Source organism: Podarcis vaucheri (genome assembly GCF_965113315.1).
Source record: "Podarcis vaucheri genome assembly, chromosome: 14".
NCBI lineage: Eukaryota > Metazoa > Chordata > Lepidosauria > Squamata > Lacertidae > Podarcis > Podarcis vaucheri.
In genome coordinates this window covers 29,275,908-29,295,333 of record NC_138752.1, presented here as the reverse complement: position 1 = coordinate 29,295,333, position 19,426 = coordinate 29,275,908, and the positions used below count along the sequence as shown (strand labels likewise).

Sequence of the window (19,426 nt, the reverse complement as noted above, 5' to 3'; positions counted from 1 at the left end):
CTGCCAAGGACGGGATTTTGAAACTCTGTTCAACCTACACATGTGGCGCCTGGATAGATAAATTGCAATTAATATATGCTCTATCCATTAAAATCTATCCATTAAAATCCTCTATCCACAGGAACATGCTTCCTAGTCCCTCTCCCGTCCTGAGGCCAGCTTAACATGACTAAGATAGGGAGGACATGGCGAAGCCTTAGTAATAAAAAAATACCACACATGGCAAAGTTATAGCCTTTATTGAATAGCCTTTGGGGAAGTGGGGGGTGAGATAGAGGCCTAAACAAACATAGGCCTGTTTTCAGACTGGTAGCCCCAGCTGGGCTCCTGTGCCTTTGAAAGTTGCATGACAGACAACAGAGTAGCAGGAATTGTGCTGCTTACAGAGGAAGAACTGGAAGTGTGGGGTGGTCAGGTGGGAAAGTGGGCAAGGCTTCATAGCTGTGTAGAAAGGATAATCCCAGCAGGTGCAGCTTTCCTGGAAGCCTGCATGTAGCTGGGCATAAGGAAGGCCCTCTTGCCCTCTTCCTCTGTTAGAGAGCTGTGAAGGGAGACACACAGAGAGTAATGAGCAGTGATCAGCAACTGGAACAACTGGGCCCTGGATGCAGAGGTGCTTGTGAGGGTGACAGCAAGAGAGGGAGTGGTGCCACTTAAGCACTCATCCAGCCCCCTTGCCTCAGTCTCCCCTAAGAAGTAGGCAATACACACCCCTTCCCCTGCAGGGGGCTTGCAGCATGTGTGCAGCGGCTGTTCGTTCTGTTCCCTATGTCCAGGCTGTGATCCTGCAAGGCAAGAGTTCTTGGGCAGGATCAGCACCCTCCAGCAGAGAACACTTCTGCATGCTGACCCTCACGTTGCCTAGGTGGGAGATGCTGCTCCTCGCTGGTCCAGAGGAAAGAGGCTTCCAGCAAGAGGTGATGAAGACAGCTGCAACACTTAAACTTAGTAGCTTGTTGTAGGGATGCTTTGTTCTGGCCTCCCCAGTTTGAGAGAGGGAGTAGAGTGTTTTGACCTGATGTCCCAAGACAAAGTACCTGTAAGAGGTCTGGGGAAGAAGTGTTACCAATGTGCTCTTTCTATATATGCATGACACGAGATCAGAGCAATAAAGTCTCATGCCCCGTCATTTGAGTTGTGGTCTTTCTCTCCCTGGGATTTTGACACTGATATTGGTGTGCTGCAATTAGATTCTGTGGCATCCTGAGTAGGGCAGGAGGGTATGGGGAACAGTGGTTCTTACTCCAGTCCACTGAGTGGGTGATATTTCACATACAGCTGTTCTGAAGTTGGCGTTGAGGTCAGGACTTTTTTCTGGCTTTGGGGCAGGAAAAACATCTGAAGCACTACAAGGTTCAGCATAATTCTGCTTCTCCCCAGTTCCATCCACATCTCAGCATTGTTTTGAGCTTATGCTACAAGAGTTCTGCTGGTGCTGCAGGTGTGTTGGTGTTATCTCCAGTCCAACAGACACTATCTTCAAGTTATGCTAGGACAGTGGGGCTTCCACTATACTGTACCTTATAGCTCCCATTTGGCCTAACTTGATTATAGGATTGTGCTGCAAGTGTGTTTTATGGATTCACCCCACCCTTATATTTCAGTTCAACTACTTTTGACTGTTGGAGGTACTTGCAGTACACAAAATTAACATGGCATTTTGTTTTCACTTGTTTACTAAATATGAACCAATAAACATGCCAGGTCAGATCTCAAGTGATTTAGGGGAGTGGGAAAATTTGAAATTTCATGGAAAACATCCCACAAGACTAGAACCAATTAAACTGATTGACAGTAGGGCCTGGATAGATGAAAGCAGTACCTCCTCTCACAACACATAATTAATCCACAGATTTTGCTGTCTCAAGATGTAGCAATGACAAATTCATGGCAGAGAGGCCTATCAACTGTTATTAGCCACTGGTATCTCCATGTTCAAGAGGCAAGGGGTCCACATAGCTGTGGGAACGGTCTCTTTCCTTCATGCCTGGGCTTGTGGGCTCCCCAGGAACATCTGTTTGGCAGTGGCTTCTGCTGGAGACGCGGGTGGCACTGTGGGTAAAACAAAAACCTCAGCGCCTAGGACTTGCCGATCGTATGGTCGGCGGTTCGAATCCCCACGGCGGGGTGAGCTCCCGTCATTCAGTCCCAGCTCCTGCCCACCTAGCAGTTCGAAAACACTCTTAAGTGCAAGTAGATAAATAGGGACCGCTTTCTAGCGGGAAGGTAATGGCGTTTCCGTGCGCTGCGCTGGTGCTGGCTTGCCAGCTGCAGCTTCGTCACACTGGCCACGTGACCCGGAAGTGTCTTCGGACGGCGCCGGCTCACGGCCTCTAGAGCGAGATGAGCACGCAACCCCAGAGTCGGACACGACTGGCCCGTACGGACAGGGGTACCTTTCTGCTGGAGACAGGATGATGAACAAGATGAATCCTTGGTCTAATCCAACAAGGCTTTCCTGAGGTTCCAAATTCCTCCAGGGACACAGATTTCACAATCTGGGGCATAGTTCTGCAACCCCAATAGACCACAACCTGCTCACACTCTATTGTGCAAGCACTAAAGAACTATGCTCAAACAACAGAAGCACAATGACCAACAACCATGAACTGTAGGAGAGCTTCTGTCTTGGGTTGTTAAAAACTTTTTTGAACATTTCTGATAAAACTTTTTTTGCTTGTTCCACATCATCCCAAGTTGGATTTTATTATCAAACTTTTTCAAAATGAAGGGAAGTTCACATGCAACGGGCAGCCAGTCGGAGATGATCTTGAGACCAAAATGTGAGATCAGAATACTTCTGGAGCTTATGTGTCTAAATATTGGTCAGTGGTTGCAGACCACAGAATGGCAGGCAAAAAGATGATATTAGAAAAAGGAACAGGTGTGACAGGGGGATTAACTCAAAAGGCTGATAAGAAGCAGAGGTGGGAATAATACTCAGCATCCAAAGAACAGAGTGCATATGTGACAGCAAGCTTGAAAACATCCATATTTTAGTTTTTGAGAACAAGAAAGCAGCAGAGTAAGTTTAGTGAACAAAGACCTCTGCAAGGGAAACATTGCTCTGTTCTCCCATAGGCTCACTTCTTTTAATTTCAGTGCTGTTACCCAGGAACACACAGAAGCCAAAGTGCCTTTAATCTCAAGGGCTGTAAGAAGATCCACAGAACAGCTGGCACACTGGATCCTGGGAGGGGAATAGCTCCCATGGAAACACTCCCCCCCCCCCACACACTGCAGACATGGCTAAGGAACTGAGGGGGGGTTGTATAGCAGTTCTCAACATTTTTCAGCTGGACAGGCAGGGGGAAGGGATAGGAAGGAAAACCTCAGAGCAAAACAGCTACAAAGCTGATGGGACTGAGAAGACCTAGTGTCTATACAACTTGAAGGAAATTACACCAAAGTACGCATCTGTGAAGATAACAGAAAGACAGAAAATGTGTCTGTGGCAGGAATACTGTAAAATATTTGAGTACATGCACAGGCAACACAAGACAGAGAGCGAAACAGGAAAGATAAAATTAGAACAAGCTAGCATTCTTCCTTCTGTAATTCTAGCACTCCCTCCTTCCTTCCTTCCTTCCGTCCTTTTCATTCCTGCATTTGATCACTTGGGATAGCCACCAAAACTGCAGACCAGACCTTCACTGATAGGTCCAATATTACCGGTACCTTCTTGGATACACTGAAAGCATTTTAAATGTTTTGCTGGGAAACCAACTACAATATCACATGCTTGTGTGTTTCTGCTCCAAAAGCTAAGTCAGTGGAATTCTATGAGACAGTTTCACATCCTGAATTCTTGATAACGGTTCCCCACCTTTAACTGATGCTTGAAGCTGCAGCTGTAGCTGCTTTGAGGACCAAGAGAAAGTGAAACTCCTGCCTGGGAGAACCTAGCATAATGGTATCAAGGCAAGAAACAGTGACTGTCAACCCTTTCCATACATAGGCCATTCTTGCTACACTGAGCACTTCCAGGTTGGCCTCAGAGCCAGAGCTTGCCCACTGTCTTCTGACTGGCCTCCCTCTGCCACCTAGCCATGCCATAGTAATTGGCTGGACCAGCACCAGCACCAGCACCTTCTTATATGCTGATTAAAGGTGGTCAGGAGAGGGGGGTGGGAGGAAGGAAGAAGGCTTACTTCCTCTGATGGGAAAGGGCTGGAGGAGGTGTTGAAGGAAATTAGCTAGTGAGATAAAATGTTGTTACAAAATTACATATTACTGATGATGATGATAACTGGGAATAGAAAGGAAGGGGATAAGAGAGGAAGAATGTAGGAGAAGGAATGTTAGAGTGAATGTAACAGGGCTAGAGAGGAGAGATTAAAAATGGCACTTTTTGTGGGGGAGAGGAAGGAATAAGGTTCAAGTTGAGTGTGGCAGGAGAATGGAAGATAAAATTACAGGAGAAGAGTAAAAATACTCTGAGAGGCATGTGAGGGCAGAAGGAGAAAGGAAAGGGAAAGGGAAAGGGAAAGGGAAAGGGAAAGGGAAAGGGAAAGGGAAAGGGAAAGGGAAAGGTATTCTGCATTTAAGAGCCTCTAGATTAGCATATTCTGCCTAAAAAACAAAGAGAAGACCTCACAATCTCATCAGAGCAGATGTCTGTACTTAGCTTAAGGAAAACTGAGCTGTGGAACTCCTTGCCGTGAGGAAATGTCAATGGCATAGAATCTAGCAATTTCCAAATAAGGATTAGCTATCAGAAAATGTCTGCAACTGCTATGCCAAACTCAGCTTCCACCTCCTACCACTTTGTGACTGGTGGGTCTCAGTAATTTTCAGATGTCTCAAGTGGGCTCTGGGGGTAGAAAGTTTGAGAACTCATGCTCTGCAGGTATACTCAAAAGTTTAATTGGGCTCCATGGAACGGCCTGCCTCAGGAGGTGGTAGATTCTCCTTCCTTGGAGGTTTTTAAGCAGAAGCTGGATGGCCATCTATCGTGTATGCTTTAGTTGAGATTCCTGCATTACCAAGGTGGGTGGGTGTGGACTAGATGACCCTCGGGATCTCTTCCAACTCTACAATTCTATTATTCCTCCTGGAACTTCATTCTCCACACCACCCAAGTATATGAAGCTGCCATATACTGAGAGAACATTGGTCCATCTAGATCACTACTTTCTACACTGGTAGGCAGCAACTTTCCAGGCTTTCATGCAGGGTTTTCTTGTAGCTCTATCTGGAGATGCTGGCACCTGGGACCTTCTGCATGCAAAACAGTTGTTATACAGTAAGCTACAGCCTTTCACTATAGTGAGCCGGGTAACTGGTTCATGTAGTTCAGTATTTACAATGACTTGCAGTTCTCAAAGTTTCAGATGGTCTTTTCCTGGCCCTATCTGGAGATGCTGGGGATTGAACCAGAGGCCTTCTGCATGCAATCCAGATGCTCTGCCACTGAGGCATGGCCCTTCCCCACCACAGTTCAAGAACCACTGCCCTAAAACTTAGCCCTGAACAATCTCTCTCTCCTTTTTTTCTGGTTAACCTTAAATTCTACACCAAGAAAACTTTATAGCACCCCAAACAGAAAAAGAAAACATTTCAAAAGTCTCCAGTGAACTTTCGACATCTTTTCTAATTAGACACACTCCAATTATAAAGTTTCTACTGCAAGAATAAAGGAAAACTTTAAAAGGAGAGAAAGGTATGTGCATGCTTTTAGAAAAGTGATGCACCATTTTAGACAACTGGGTCCCTTCCGACTCTACAGTTCTATGATTCTAAGCATTTCTCATAGGAACGTCACCTTCCAATGACACGAAAAGCTATTAAACAGCAAGCTATTCCACACAGTAGACCATCTCTGAGCTCCATAAGGAAAAGGCACTGACCTCTTGAGGCCGACCCGTGGTACTCTCTCTGAGCCTCAGTTTCATAAGGGAGTAATGATTACTGAGATAATGTATGTCGGGGGTGGGGAACCTGTGACCCTCCAGATGTTGTTGCAGCTCCCATCAGCTCCAGCTGGCAGGGACAAATATGATGGGAGTTGGGAGTACAGAGCTGGGAGAGCACTGCTGCACTTAGGTCTTGTTTGCGGGCTTCCCAGAGGCATCTGGATGGCCACTGTGAGAACAAGGTGCTCAACTAGATGGATCATTGGCTTGATCCAGCAGCCAGGCTCTTCTTATGTTCTTAACACCAGAACATCCACAGGTTCCCCACCCTTGATATATGGAAAGTGCTTTAGTAACAGTTCCATACAAGTATGACGATTATTAACAAAAACAGTAACATACTCTATATGGGGAAATGAAATCCTTGCTTTAGAGGTATACATTATCTAATAACTTATCTAATACCATAGGTATTACTACCTTCCTATGAAACACCCTCCCTTGTTAGAGTTTTCCTCTCAAGCTATGTCAGGAAGGAGGCACCATCTTCACCAGGCAGTCATTTTACAGTCACAGCCAGTTGCAAATGTAGCTTAAAGAGTTACAGACACCATTCCAAAAGCAGATCGGAAGTCTAAGGTTGCATTGATTAAAAGGTGAATCTTTGATTTTCTGCCAGGACAGAGTTGCTTTGAAACAGTCCTTGGAAGATGGCAAGCAAGCAACCTTTTCTGTGCTGCCTGCTGCAATCCATCTGGGGTGCCCCACACAGTGCATACCTGATACTCAAGTGCCAATAACACTTTAGAATTTAGATGTGAGTTTTTGTTGTTCACACTGTTTAGCCTATACTGCAAGGACCATACCCTCCATTCAAGGAGACAACTGTAGCTGAAGCATTTCTGAGATAAACATTTTATGTTGCTAGTGGGTTTTTTTTGGGGGGGGGGCAGCAGCGGCAGGGGGAATCATCATTGGAGAGGTCCATCAACAGAATCATCTGCTGCTTTCCCACCACTCATTTCCTCAAAGTATCTAGATAGTACTAAATTCTTCAGATAGTTCTGGAAGTGGGAGAGGAAGGGACATGGACAGGGCTGAGAAAGGTGCCCAAGAGCACAGACCAGCCCACTCTGCAAGAGCAGCTTCTATGGGCAACACCTCTGAGTATGTTTAAGAACCATCTCAATGACACAGACCTCTGCAGGGCAGTCAAGGAGAGAGAAAGCAAAGATGCTGCACAGAATGACTCCCACTGAACAGCGCAGATCCCAACACATGCGAGTCCACAGAATCAGTCAAGGAAAAACACATTCTCATCTGTTAGAGTTAACGGAAGGCACAGGGGTTGGGCAGACAAAGAGCAAAGTCCCCCCTTCCTTTGCAGCCACCGCTCCAGGAAAGCTGCTTCCTAGCTCTTTGGCAAGGCCAACCAACAGCAGGCAGAGAAGCTTCAGGCACTATCCGCAGGCTGCAGTTTGAGGCGGCGCGCTTTCCTAGAGAGCGAACCCCGCTACTACTGAGCCTCCGCCAACATGCAAGGGACCAGGTCCGTCCCCCTCCAGTTTCTTTCCGTCCCCTCCAATCCTATCCGGAGGATTGTTAAAGGGAAAGTTCACCGCGGCCAGGCACAGAATGGGAAAGTCCAGCCGGCACTTCCCTCTCCAGGGGCGGTTCGAGAACGAGGGCCTCGTCCCCCTATGGCCAAGCACAGCAGAGACGGCAACAGGTAACCCACCGGCTGCCTCCTCCTGCAAGCCGACCAACCGAAGAGGGGTCCACTCCATCAGCTCCACGCCGGCACCTCCCGAGACTCCCCTCCCGCGGTTGCCGCTGCCTGCTTCCCTCCCTCCTCCCCGGATCGGCTCCCTGCAGAGCAAAACTTTGTGTTGTAAAGCAGCAAGAAGAGGGGAAAGTTGCAAGCGAGCAACAAGGATGTGGGGGAGGCTCCTCGAGTGTTAGCCCCCACGTGCTGCGAGCCCCAGCAAGGCAAGAAGCGCCGCAGTCCAAGCCCAGTTGTGCGTCCTCCTCCCCCTCCTCCCCCTTCTTTCTATCCTTCCTTCCTTCTTTCCCTCCCTCCTTCTCCAGACGCCATCACTCTTTTCTCTCTCTCCCTGCTCTGGCATTAGAGCGCCGGGATGGATAGAGGCGGCAGCGGTTGGGGCAGCCCACCGGGCCTCCCGCGGGGCTTTCGGCGCCCGCCTCCTCTCCGGCCCGGGAAGAGAGGGCTTGGCTCAGCTGGCTGGGGCTGAGGCGAACTCACCCTGGGACTCCCGAAGAGGCTTGGCAAGGGGGGCGGGTAACGGGCAGGCAGGCAAGGGAGGCCGCTTCACCTCTCCTTCTGGGGCAGATCCTCGTCTGGGTGCTGCCGGCTCCTCGCTTGCTCGCAGTTCCCTTTCTCTTTTCTCTCTCTCGCTCTCTAGCAGGAAGGAAGAAGGGAATGAGGCAGGGCTGACGTGAAGGGATGCAAAACAGCCCCTCCTAACCCAGCTCTGAGAAAAAGGGAGAGAGAAAAAGAAAGGCGCAGAGGAGGGAGAGCGAGAGCAGCAGCAGCAGCAGCAGCCCCTTTTATCTCGCTTTTGTTTTCGCACTTCCTCTCTCTCCGGCCCTGGCCAAGTTTCCTTTTCTCTCCCTCCTCCCCACAGAGCTTCTCCCTCTCTTTCTCTGCCCTCCTTTCCCAGCACCACAGAATCCCCCCCCATCTCCCACCCTAGTCTCTCTTAGCGAGGTGTGCAAGTGCACCCAGCCAGGCCTTTGCACAGGTGAGGCGGGGCGGCCCAAAAGGGCTCCTCTAATTGTCCCCCATGTCTGGGGTTAGGTGAGACTTCTAATGGGTTCTGTGTGTGAGGCAGCCAGAGACAAGCCTTTGCCTCTTGATCCTGCTTGGTTATCACTGTCAATAGATGACCCTGCAAGTTCTGTTTACTAGAAAAGAAAAAACTACCCTCCATTCATGCTTTTCTCATTTATAGTTTTATAATCCTCTACACTGAAGTGCTCCAAACGCAGGGCCATCAGATGGCCCTTGTGCTCCCCCAGCAGCTGCTAGGCCACAGCTACTGCCAAGCATAACACAGTCACGCTCCTCCTCTGGTGAACCAGCAGCAGAGTCAACAGCAACACTGAATAGACACACCCACCACAGCGGGCCTGGCAATTCTGCCACCAACCACAAAGATTATGCTCACCAACAACACATCTTCAGCCAGGCAAGGAAGGCTCCTAGCACTGCATAGCAATATTCAGGTGACCTTGTGGGGCTACCCAACCCTGGCCATGCTACCAGAACAAGCTATATTGTCTTTCCCTGCACAAGCCAGCCAGGTACTTGTGGATAAGAAGAAGCCTGTGCAAAGAGCCCTCTGCCCCATGCAGGATTTAAGCCCTGCCGGCAAAAGAATGCTTCCTCTGCAGCAGCCATGCACAAAGTGTTTGGAACCAGCCTTTTGCAGGGGATAAGGGACACCACACAAAAAGGGGGAATAATGGAACTGACAGTGGTAAGACTATGGTTGGCACCACCCACCTTGTGTGGGGATTAGTAGCAACATAATAAAAAGGATACAGGACCTGGACGTTAGGGAGATCTAAAAGCTCCTATTTTGGAGGCCCTGGTGGGAAGAATAGTTTTAGGTGAGAAAAGGATGGCACAGCAAGACCACAGGCCTTGCTCCTTGTTCCATGCAGCCGGACACAGACGAAAGTGCCATGATGGAGCAATTGTATTAATTTCCTAGGGTATCCCCCTCTTTTCTTCTCCTTCAGACCCATAGACTAGCTTTCCATGTAGCCATAGCTAAGCTGGAAAAAGCAGACTCAGCACACATGAGATCCTGAGTTCAAACCCTGGCTATGGACTCCCACGGAAAATAGCTGCAAAAAACACTTGATCTGGATCAAGGTAGCCTAATAGCTTGTGTAATTGGCCTATGACCCAATAATCACATTCAGGTTTAGGATGCTTTCATTTTGTGTAGCCCCCTTAATCTCAAACAGCCACAGAGCTTCATTTTTATTTCCACTGTCTGCTGGCTGTTATCCCAGGTCAGCTGCATACCCAACCTGCTGCTCCCACTCTCCACTTCATGCAGTCCCAAGTTTTAGATTGATCATCACACCAGCAGTAATGAGGGATGGAGGATGCAGAGATCTGCACTGCAGCAAGGGAGGTGGAACAGGGGGAGGAGGACCAGAGTGGCAGCCATCTGAGGCTCCCTATTGACGTTAATGTGGGTGCCACTTTCCCCTGCTGGCAGAATGTTGCCCTCTGGTAGTGCAAGGGGCTTTAGAAGTGATTCCTTGCCATCCAGTGGGCATAACTCGACAAAGGAATTGTAGTTGTGATTGTAGAGCTAATGGGCTCTTAAGCTTTTGCCAACATAGTACCCTCTAGCTGTTTTGGACTTGCTGGGCACCAGGTTGGCAAAGACTGCATTAATGAAATCCTCAATCTGCACTCCACTTCCCTCAATTTTAGTCAAACATTTGCCCCCACCATGACTTTTTAAGAACATTACATTAAGGGGGCTGCTGCCACAGAAAGTAAGGGATGACCCCTCTGGTTGCAATTCCCATTTTCCCAATATTCTTTTTTTTTAGATGCAGTGGCACCAAGGATGGACATAAGAGCAACATGATCCTTGCTTCTAGGCTTTCCCCACATCTTACCACTCAATTCACTTTTCTACTGCTACAGGACTCTGGGGCAATATCCTTGGAGTGATCCACAATGACCCCAGAACATCTAGTTGGCCACTGTGAGAACAGGATACTAGACCAGATGGACCATCAGCTCACCAGCAGGCTCTGCTTAGGTTCCTGGGGAGGGACGACCCTCCTTATTTTCCTTCTGCCAGCAGGTGAAGACTGTTTTGTTCAAAGAGGCCTTTGGAAACTTTTTTTCCAAAGAGGTTTTAACAGTGTACAGTATTTTTGTTTTTCATATTGTTTTAATTCTATTAGAGTTTAACTGCTTTTTAACAACTGCCTTTTGTATATTTTTAGCGTTTTGTATCTAATCTGTGTCGTTTTGATTTGTGGAAGCCGCCTTGAATCCCAGTTTGGGGAAGAGGTGAGATATAAATAAATTGTGCATAATAATAACAGTATTAATAGTAGAGCTCGGGGGTGGGGGGTGCCAAAAGGATCCTTATGTGGCTTTTCTGTGCTCTGCATGGCACCTCTGCACCTGCCATCCTGCCAGGTTTTAAAGGCTCCTGAAGCACTTCCTTCCCCTTCCTCTCTGCTCACTTTCACTATGGAGGCCAGAGAGCTTGAAGCAAAAAGCCCTGGCAGTGCTGAGCCTCCTGGCTACACAGAGCCACTTTCTGAGTCCTCTCAGCCCCTTGCTCTTCTCACCTGCGGCCACAGGGCCTCGATTACCAAAAAGGCAAGAGAGAAGGGGGGGGCCCTTCCCACGGCCCACCTGGGGCGCTTCAGCCTTACAAGGAGAGGCACAGGCAGGCAGCCTCAACGGGGTGCCTCAGGCAGCTGCTTTCAGCTGCGTGCTTTGAAACGTCCCCTGAGCTGGCTTCCCTCGCAGGGTCGTTGTGGGTGCCTCGCCTCACGGGAAACACGCGTAGGTGAAAGTGCGCAAGCGCGTAGTCGCCCCTGTCTTCCTCCCCCCTTTTCTTTCCCGCCATTTTCCTCCTCTCGCGTGCAGGGGGCGGGGATTCGTCCATCCGTCCTCCCTCTTAATCACCCAATCAATGCCTTCACCGGCCGAACCGCGGACCAATGCCTGGCTCGGAATCGGCCAACCCCGCGGCGACGGCGACTCGCCTCTATCCTTCCACTCTCCCTCCCGCAGCTACACTCGGAGCCCTGACGCAGCTCAAGTGGCGATCACAGTTCTGTCCTTGGCGGTGTTTCTTTCCCCCTTTGCCGCTACTGCGCAGGTGCAGGGAGGGTGTGGGCGGAGCCGCTGTCTCCCGTAGCCCCACCTCCCCCGGCCTTGCTGCGTTCGCCGCCATCATGAGCCGCATTTACGACCAGGGCGCCCTGAGCACCAAGGCTGTGCACACGGAGCGCCTGCGCGGCCGCTGGGACCCCGCCTCCTGGCAGCGGTAGGCGGTGGGCCGCTTCAGCGGGGAGGGGCCTCTGAGCATGTGCAGAGTGCGCAGAGACGCTTCCCGCCCTTGCAGGCTGAGGGGGTGCAGCGTCGAGGGGTCGGGTTTGATGCGGTCGCCCAGGGACATTTGTGTGGAGGGAAAAGAGCTGAGCACCAAGAATGAATCCTTGAGGGGCCCCTTAAGAGCGAGAGAAATGAATGAATCCCCCACCCATTGAATATTGGACAATTAGGAAGTTGGACCACCCAAGAACAGAATCATGGAGACCTATGGGGTCCTTTAATGCTATTCTCACAACAGCCCTGTAAGGTAGGTCAGGCAGAGAGGGAATGGCATAGATGGAGAAGTGAAAAAAATAAGTTTCCCCTCTATGGCATCAAAATTCCCTGATATGATATAACCCCAGGGGATTGTGGGGCGATTGACATAAACTCTTCACTTGGAGTTCTTCCCCTGTGTCTTAACTTTTCTCCCCTGCAGTGGTGACGGTGTGATTGTGGAGGGGCAGCTCTTGGACGTGTCCCGCCATCTCATCTTGGATGATGCTGACAAAAAGGTGAGGCTTCTAATGAGAGCAGAAGAGCGATCCTGCTGGATTGGACCAGCACTCAGCCTCCCGTTGCCCTGCAGGTGCCTCTGAGAAGCCCCATAAGTGCAGGGCAGGAAAGCCATAGCCTGTTCTGAAGCTCTGGTGCTGGAAGTCTGACACAGCCATCAAGACCAAAAGCTATTGATAGCGTTATCCTCCATGAATTAGTTCTCACTTGTTCACGGCATTACACTGGGAGGTAGTTTGCATTGAAGCGGTTCGTGTGACCCTCTCCTTGCCATCTGCACCACTCAGAATGCTGCCTTTGCTGTGGGAAATGAAGGGGTGTGTCTGCACCACAAATACAATAATCCCACCTGCGAATCCTGGTGTGGGAGTAAAAGATACATAACCTCCTTTACCATAACAAAAAAATATCAGTTCTCACAATTCCTGGCAGGTCGAGGTTGTGTGCCTTGAATTGGAGAGATAATGGGGTCCTGCTAAGTAGCAGTTTTAGGCAGGATGAGGGCAATAAACAGCAGTTTGGGAGAGCTGGCTTTGGCTTTGCTTCTAGATGGCCAGGTGGCACCAGTGGCCAGGAGTGGTTTCTTTTACTAGCTGTGTCTTAAATGCCAGCTGTGCTCTTTTCTTAAGAAACCAAGGCTGGTCTTGTCACCTCCAAACTACACTACAGTGGTACCTCGGTTTAAGAACAGCCCTGTTTACAAACTATTCGGTATAAGAACTCCGTAAAATCAGAAGTAGTGTTCCAGTTAGCAAACTTTACCTCGGTCTACAAACAGAAGCCAAACGGTGGAAGAGCACTGGTGGTGGGAGGCCTCATTAGGGAAAGAGCGCCTCGGTTTAAAAACAGCTTTGGTTTAAGAACGGACTTCCGGAACTGATTAAGTTCATAAACCAAGGCACCACTGTGCTGTATGTGGGGATGCCCTTGAAGACCCTTCAGAAGCTTCAGAATGCAGCTGCTATGGTTTTGATGGCGCCAGTCATTCTGATCAAATTAACTTCAGTCTCATTCCATCTACATTTACTGTCACTTGCTTCCATGTTTCCGAGCACAATTCAAAGTGTTGGTGCTGACCTTTAAGCCCTAAATGGCCTCTACCCAGTATACCTGAAGGAGCGTCTCCACCCCCATCATTCAGCCCGGACACTGAGGTCCAGCTCCGAGGGCCTTCTGGCAGTTCCTCACTGCGAGAAGTAAGGCTACATGGAACCAGGCAGAAGGCCTTCTCGGTAGTGGTGCCTGCCCTGTGGAACACCCTCCCATCAGATGTCAAGGAACTAAACAACTAGTTGACGTTTAGAGGACATCTGAAGGCAGCCCTGTTTAGGGAAGTTTTTACAGTAATGTTTGATGTTTTATCATTTTTTTATATTCTGTTGAGAGTTGCCCAGAGTGGCTGGGGAAACCCAGCCAGATGGGCAGGGTATAAATAAAAATCATCATCATCATCATCATCAAACCCTAAAGCACCCAGGACTGGAATATCTCAAGAAATGCCTCCCTGTATGCAAGTCTGTCTGAGAACTTTATTCCTCTGCTGGGACTCTGCTTTGGGAGTCCCACAGTCTTCAGAAATAAAGCCAGTCTGTTCCTTGTGGTTGTGGCACCCAGATTTGAAACAACTTCCCTGCAGAAATTCCTTGGCCTGACTAGATTGCTTCCCATCACTTTTAGAAGGGCAGTAAAGGCAGCGTTGCTTCAGTGGACTTTTTCCAAAAAAGATGGTTTTGTTGCTGCTGCTTTCATCAGATTTGGCTATTAATGCATATTATTTTTATTTTAGGCTGCCTTGAATATTTCATAGTGCACATTTTGATGATAATATTGAATAACCTGCAGATCCAAGGGGTTTTTTGTGTGTGGGGGAGATTAGGAACTGGAGTCTGTCCTCAAAACAGGAGAGGCCCTTGGGTCCTAAGCCTCCTGTCCTGCCCCACCCTGAGAGGATGAGCAGGTGATCCTCCTTGCTGGTGGACTGGATTATTTGCCAGATGGGGAGAGAAGGGAGGGGACTGACACAACCTGAAGGTTGTGTCATGTAGCCAGATTGTATTGCTGACGTTTCTCCTTGGATATTTGTTTGTTACCTTGACATCCTGCCTTTCCATCAAAAGGTAACTAACAGTACTTCGTCCAAGGTAATTAACAGTAATAAAATCCGCAATAAAAAAGGATCAGTCTATAGACAACATGGCAATAAAACTGGATAAAAGCATATAGAAAAAGGCAGTTAATAGAAAGCATAGTTAACTTAGAAGTACATATTTAAACACAGCAACAGAGCCAAACAAACCAGCCTAGTGAGCCAAACACCTGTTTGAATGAAGATGGTTTATCCTGGCTAAATGGAGTCCGTCCTCAAGGGGACTATATGGCCTTCCCCCTGCCTCTGGATGCAGTCTCTGGGGAAACTCTTTTCTCGAGTTCCCAGCAGTGTGCATCAGATGTTGGCTGGACAGATAGAAAGGCCTCTCTTGAAGACCGCAATACCAGATCAGGGCTGTGCAGTAGAGTGCCCTTCAGGGAGTCTATCCCTGAGCCTTTTAGGGATTTATAAGTCACAATTGGCACATTGAATTGTGCTGGAAATGGTCTGGGAGGCAATGGTAGCTGTTGTCACCTTAGAGTCCCAGGCCTTCTCTCACCCCTTGTCAAGGTCCAGGGGGCAATTGCCAGAAGCAATTCCTGAACAATCTTTGAGGGACGGCTCCATGTAGAGTCACCCATGTAGCAGTCACCCAAACAAGATGTAACAAAGGCATGTCTCACCAGGGCCAGAGCTGACACCTCCATGCACCAACCTCAGCTGAGTAAAAAGCACACCTGGGGATCTAGAAAAGAATCTAGGGAGCAGCCCCTAAGCAAGGAACCCCATGTTTTTTCAGTGGAAGTGCAGCCTCATGCAAAACCAACTCTCCTGATCTGACTTTCAGTTTTGCAGGAGCAGCTCTGCCTTGTCTGGTTCAAGTTCCAGCTCGCTCACCCTCATCCAGTATGACACTGATACCCTGCATATTGTTCTAGAGGAAGAAATATAGAGTAATTCATTCTTGCTAGTTGTGAGTGTGATTTTTTTTGCGCAACCCACTGTAATTTTTGCATTGGTTCTGTGACTGTTGGAAACTAGAAATGAGCAGTTTTCGTTTTTGTGTCTGTCTACTTCATGATGATTGTTGACAATGGCTGGTGCTGGGGATTGTCAACACTGGCTGGTGAACGCCAACATGCTCCAGTTTTTTTACATCCACAGTAATACAGAGTTGCAAATGTAGTGGCAATAGCACTGGCAGGTGGTAACAACAGTCAAAAGTGATGGTGTTTTCTGAAGACTCAGAGTGAGCAGATTCTCTGTCCTTCCCAAACCCCAGGAGCGCTACTTCGTGCTATACATCAGGCCAAGGCTTGTTCATCGCCGCAAATTTGACCCCAAGGGGAAGGAATTGGAGCCCAACTTCAGCGAAACTCGGAAGGTCAATACTGGCTTCCTCATGGCATCCTACAGTAAGTTTTGCCCAGAAGTCTCTCCTTGGTCTGCCTTAGCAGAGCAGAGGGTAGTGTTTCCGCAGAGCAGACTTGGGAGGTTGCCCTGTTTTCCTGGGTAGTGAACTGGGTTGTCTCAGCATGTGATCTGCCTTTCCTTGTCGCATGAATTTCTCCTGCCATGTGGGGTGGGGAGATTGAGAGCGTCTCAGCAGTGGAACAAGCTGTCCAGCATGGTTGTAGAACTGTAGCCCCAAAATATTTGGAGGGTACCAAGTTGGTGAAGGTTGCTCTAGGATCTGCTTGGGTGTAGAAGGCTTTTTTCAAGGAGGGCAGGTGTGGTCCCCAGCCTAAAACCAGGAGATGGGAGTTGATGGCTCCTTTGTGTGTGTGCCTGGGCCTTTGGGTAAGGCCCTCCCTGTACTCATCTGTCTTTTTTCCTTCTGTGTTGTGATGGACAGAGGTGGAGGCCAAGGGCAAGACCGACAGGCTGACCCCAGAAGAGCTGGAGCACCTGGTGACCAAGCCAGAGTTGGTGAAGGTGACGCAGCCCTACACACCCAACCAGGCTGTGGCCTTCTGGCTGCGTGAGAGTGAGATGGAGAAGATGGAGCTGGAGGTGGGGATGGAGATCCGCCTGAGGACTCTGGGAGATGGACCCTTTGTCTGTAAGTGCTGCAGGCAGAGCTGCTGCCCCAAATCCTCTTTTCCCCGGTCAACCCCTTTACCCATTTACCATCCCTGCTGGGCCAGCCTGGGGAATGAGCCTTCCTCGTGATAGGACCTGGATTTGCCAAAGCATTAACACTTTCTGGAAGGGGACACCCTGGTGTGACTAGACTCCTTCCTCCAGTCTGTATTCCATGTAGAAACTTCTGGGACGTAGGAGGCTGCCTGCAGCTGAATCAGGCCATTGGTCCATCTAGCTCAGTACTGCCTACACTGGCTGGCAGCAGCTCTCCACAGGGGACTTTTGCCCAGCCCTACCTGGAGGTGCCATGGGGAATTGAACCCCCATGCCAAGCAGCTGCGCTGCCACTTAGCTCTTGCCACTTTTTTATTCTTTCCAGTCTCCTTAGCCAAGCTGGATGTGGGGACAGTGACCAAGTGCAATTTTGCTGGTGACCAGCAAGCTGGGGCCTCCTGGACAGACAACATCTTGGCTTTCAAGGATCACGGGGAGCCATCTGATGAACCCCGAGGGCATGGGGATGGTGCGGAAGATGCCGAATGGGTATGTGGATGACCACTCTAGATTGAGCAGCCAGGGCAGGAGGTTCTCTCTGGTATGGGCTGAGACTTGGAAACTCATGGATTTTCTCCAGCCCAGGAGCCAGACTGACCCTGTTCTGGTGGGGCTGACTTCAGGGGCCTGTGCCTGGGGCCCTGGGTGGGAACAAAGCCTGTCTAGGGGTCCCTTGGAATAACTGCTGCTGTTCTCTGCAGGATGACTGAGGCAAGAAGAACTGAGAGGACGCAAATAACTCCCTGCTGCTCCTGGACTCTTCTCTATTCTTCTGTTTCCAAAGCTTCTGGGGAAGGAGGGGGACACTTGGGGGTGGGGAGGGAGTGGTGTGTGCTCTCTCAGCAGGGCTGGGATTCCTGCAGCCTTCCTGAATCTTGATGATTCTTCCTGGGTGCCTGAGGGTGGCAGATCAGTGCCTGAGGTGCCTGAGGGTGGCAGATCAGAAGATTTTACTTTTAAACGTTACCCCAGGCTAGTTGTGGGCTCTTCTACGGCAGGCACTGCCACAGCCCCTGGAGCAAAAGCCTCAGCCCTTCAGCAGCATACCAAAAATTACTGGTAGCAGTTTCAGGAAGACCAAAGAAAGTGATGGCCACCAGCCACTGAGCACCAAGCAGTGGGAGAACCACCGGGAGCAGCAGAGGTAGCTTGACCAGCCACAAGTGTGGAGGACAGGTTGGTCAGTGTCTCTGGCCACAGTGCTGAAATAGGCTATTGGAACAGGGAGCTTCCATCTCTTGAGTACCAAATGCTGTGGGCAAGCAGCAGGCGATGGCTGTGTCACCATAGCAGCTTGAATGGCTAGTGGTACCAACTGCAGAAGGCTGGTCCAGTTCTGCTTTGTGTTCTCATTTGGTGCCACACGCCTTACCTTTCAGTGGACTGTTTCCTGCTCAGAGCAGCAGCGGGATTCACCATCATGTGCTGGTGATTTGAGGGGCAGACTAGGTTTTAGCTTCATGGGGCTTTTATTTGGTGCTTGGACAACACCTTCCTTCCTTCTGCTTCTCTCCCGTATTCCTGCCCATGCTCAGCCCACTCTTCTTTTTTAAAAAAAACTTTTTTATTCACTTTTACACTGTACATTTGAATTCAAAGATTAATCATAACCATCAACATTTAGGATTCCTTGAACCCTTAGACTTCCCTCCACTCCTCCATGGTTTCCATTATCAAACTTTTCCTGCTGCATCCTATTTTTTCTCTATTTTTCTTAAAATAGTCCATTTTTTACCTTAGTTTTTTATACATTACACACATTACACAAATTCTGCCAAAGTTTTTAGTTGTTTACAGTGTTGTAATTTCCCCCCATTCCTTATTAACGTTTCTATCTTCCTGATTTTCCCAGTCATTTTCGCCATTTCGGTGTAGTCCATCATCTTTATCAACCATTCATCTCTGGTCGGGACTTCATCTTCTTTCCGTCTCTGAGCCAATAGTATCCGCGCTGCTGTCATTGCATACATAAATAATCGCCCACTCTTCAGTCTGATCCTTCTGGACCAGCTGAATAGATTTGTCATATATTGTACCAAGAGATGGAACATAACCCTTATTGATGGAGGCTGACCCATTTCGTAAATAACTTTTTTTTGTGTGTGAAACCAATAAACACATTTAACAAAATACAACTTGATGGTTGTTTCATCAATACTGAAAACAGTCCATAGAGCATAATAACTTACCCATTTCACACTAGAGATTTACACGTGATTGTGGTGGTAGAGTTTGGTCATATCTCTGTATGTACAAGATGAAAGGTGGGTGGAGGCCTTTCCTTAAGTACATAGGAACGCAGGAAACTGCCTTACATTGAGTCAAGCCCTTGGGTCCATCTAGCTCAGTTTTGGTGACACTGACTGGCAGCTGCTCTCCAGGGTTTCAGGCAGGGGCATTCCCAGCCCTACCTGGAGATGCTGCCAGGGATTGAACCTGGGACCTTCTGCATTTCAAAGCAGATGTTCTACCACTGAGCTACGGCCCCTTCACCAATTCCTTCTGGATGTTTCCAAAAGATGGCTACAGGATGCAATCTTCAGCTGCTGTCTTTGGGGGCAGCAGCAGCTTGGTGGAGGAAGTCCTAAACAGTTGCCATTTGGCCTCTGGGCCTGCGCTAAGTAGGCAGGAGCTGGGAAAGGCCTGGTAAGAGAACCTCAGCTCTGCTCAATGCTCTGTATACATTCTGTAATAAAATATTTCCATTTCCCCCCA

At 49.0% G+C, this 19,426-nt stretch overlaps 2 protein-coding genes and 1 long non-coding RNA gene across 7 annotated transcripts in view; 2 read left to right on the top strand and 1 right to left on the bottom strand.

The window, feature by feature from the left end:
* Nucleotides 1-1,129, top strand: part of LOC309518787 — a 1,926-nt gene extending 797 nt beyond the window's left edge. Inside the window, exon 2 of the long non-coding RNA XR_014213614.1 lies at nucleotides 777-1,129. This is a non-coding gene — a long non-coding RNA (uncharacterized lncRNA). The remainder of the gene's footprint in view (nucleotides 1-776) is intronic.
* ZNF710 (zinc finger protein 710) overlaps nucleotides 1-11,449 on the bottom strand; it is a 22,735-nt gene extending 11,286 nt beyond the window's left edge. Inside the window, exons 1-2 of one of the 3 annotated variants that reach the window (XM_082199266.1) lie at nucleotides 11,214-11,449; nucleotides 8,119-8,274 (exon numbers count right to left, since the gene is read on the bottom strand). The gene's annotated coding sequence lies outside the window, so the exon portion shown is untranslated. Of the gene's footprint in view, nucleotides 1-8,118; nucleotides 10,446-11,213 lie in introns of those variants that run through there. The other 2 variants (XM_082199267.1, XM_082199265.1) reach the window with 2 other exon arrangements.
* On the top strand, nucleotides 7,341-19,426 carry ARPIN (actin related protein 2/3 complex inhibitor). 3 transcript variants are annotated; one of them, XR_014213612.1, is made up of 7 exons: nucleotides 7,341-7,584; nucleotides 12,407-12,482; nucleotides 15,855-15,987; nucleotides 16,428-16,634; nucleotides 17,037-17,200; nucleotides 17,413-17,603; nucleotides 17,634-19,426. XR_014213612.1 is itself a non-coding variant. In XM_082199270.1 (6 exons), the coding sequence occupies exons 1-6, from the start codon at nucleotides 11,592-11,594 to the stop codon at nucleotides 17,419-17,421; spliced, it is 918 nt and encodes a 305-aa protein (XP_082055396.1). In that variant the 5' UTR covers nucleotides 11,577-11,591; the 3' UTR covers nucleotides 17,422-17,625. The 3 variants fall into 3 exon arrangements, 1 of the variants encoding a protein (XP_082055396.1); XR_014213613.1 differs by lacking the exon at nucleotides 7,341-7,584 and adding an exon at nucleotides 11,577-11,920; XM_082199270.1 differs by lacking the exons at nucleotides 7,341-7,584; nucleotides 17,634-19,426 and adding an exon at nucleotides 11,577-11,920 and having other exon boundaries at nucleotides 17,413-17,625.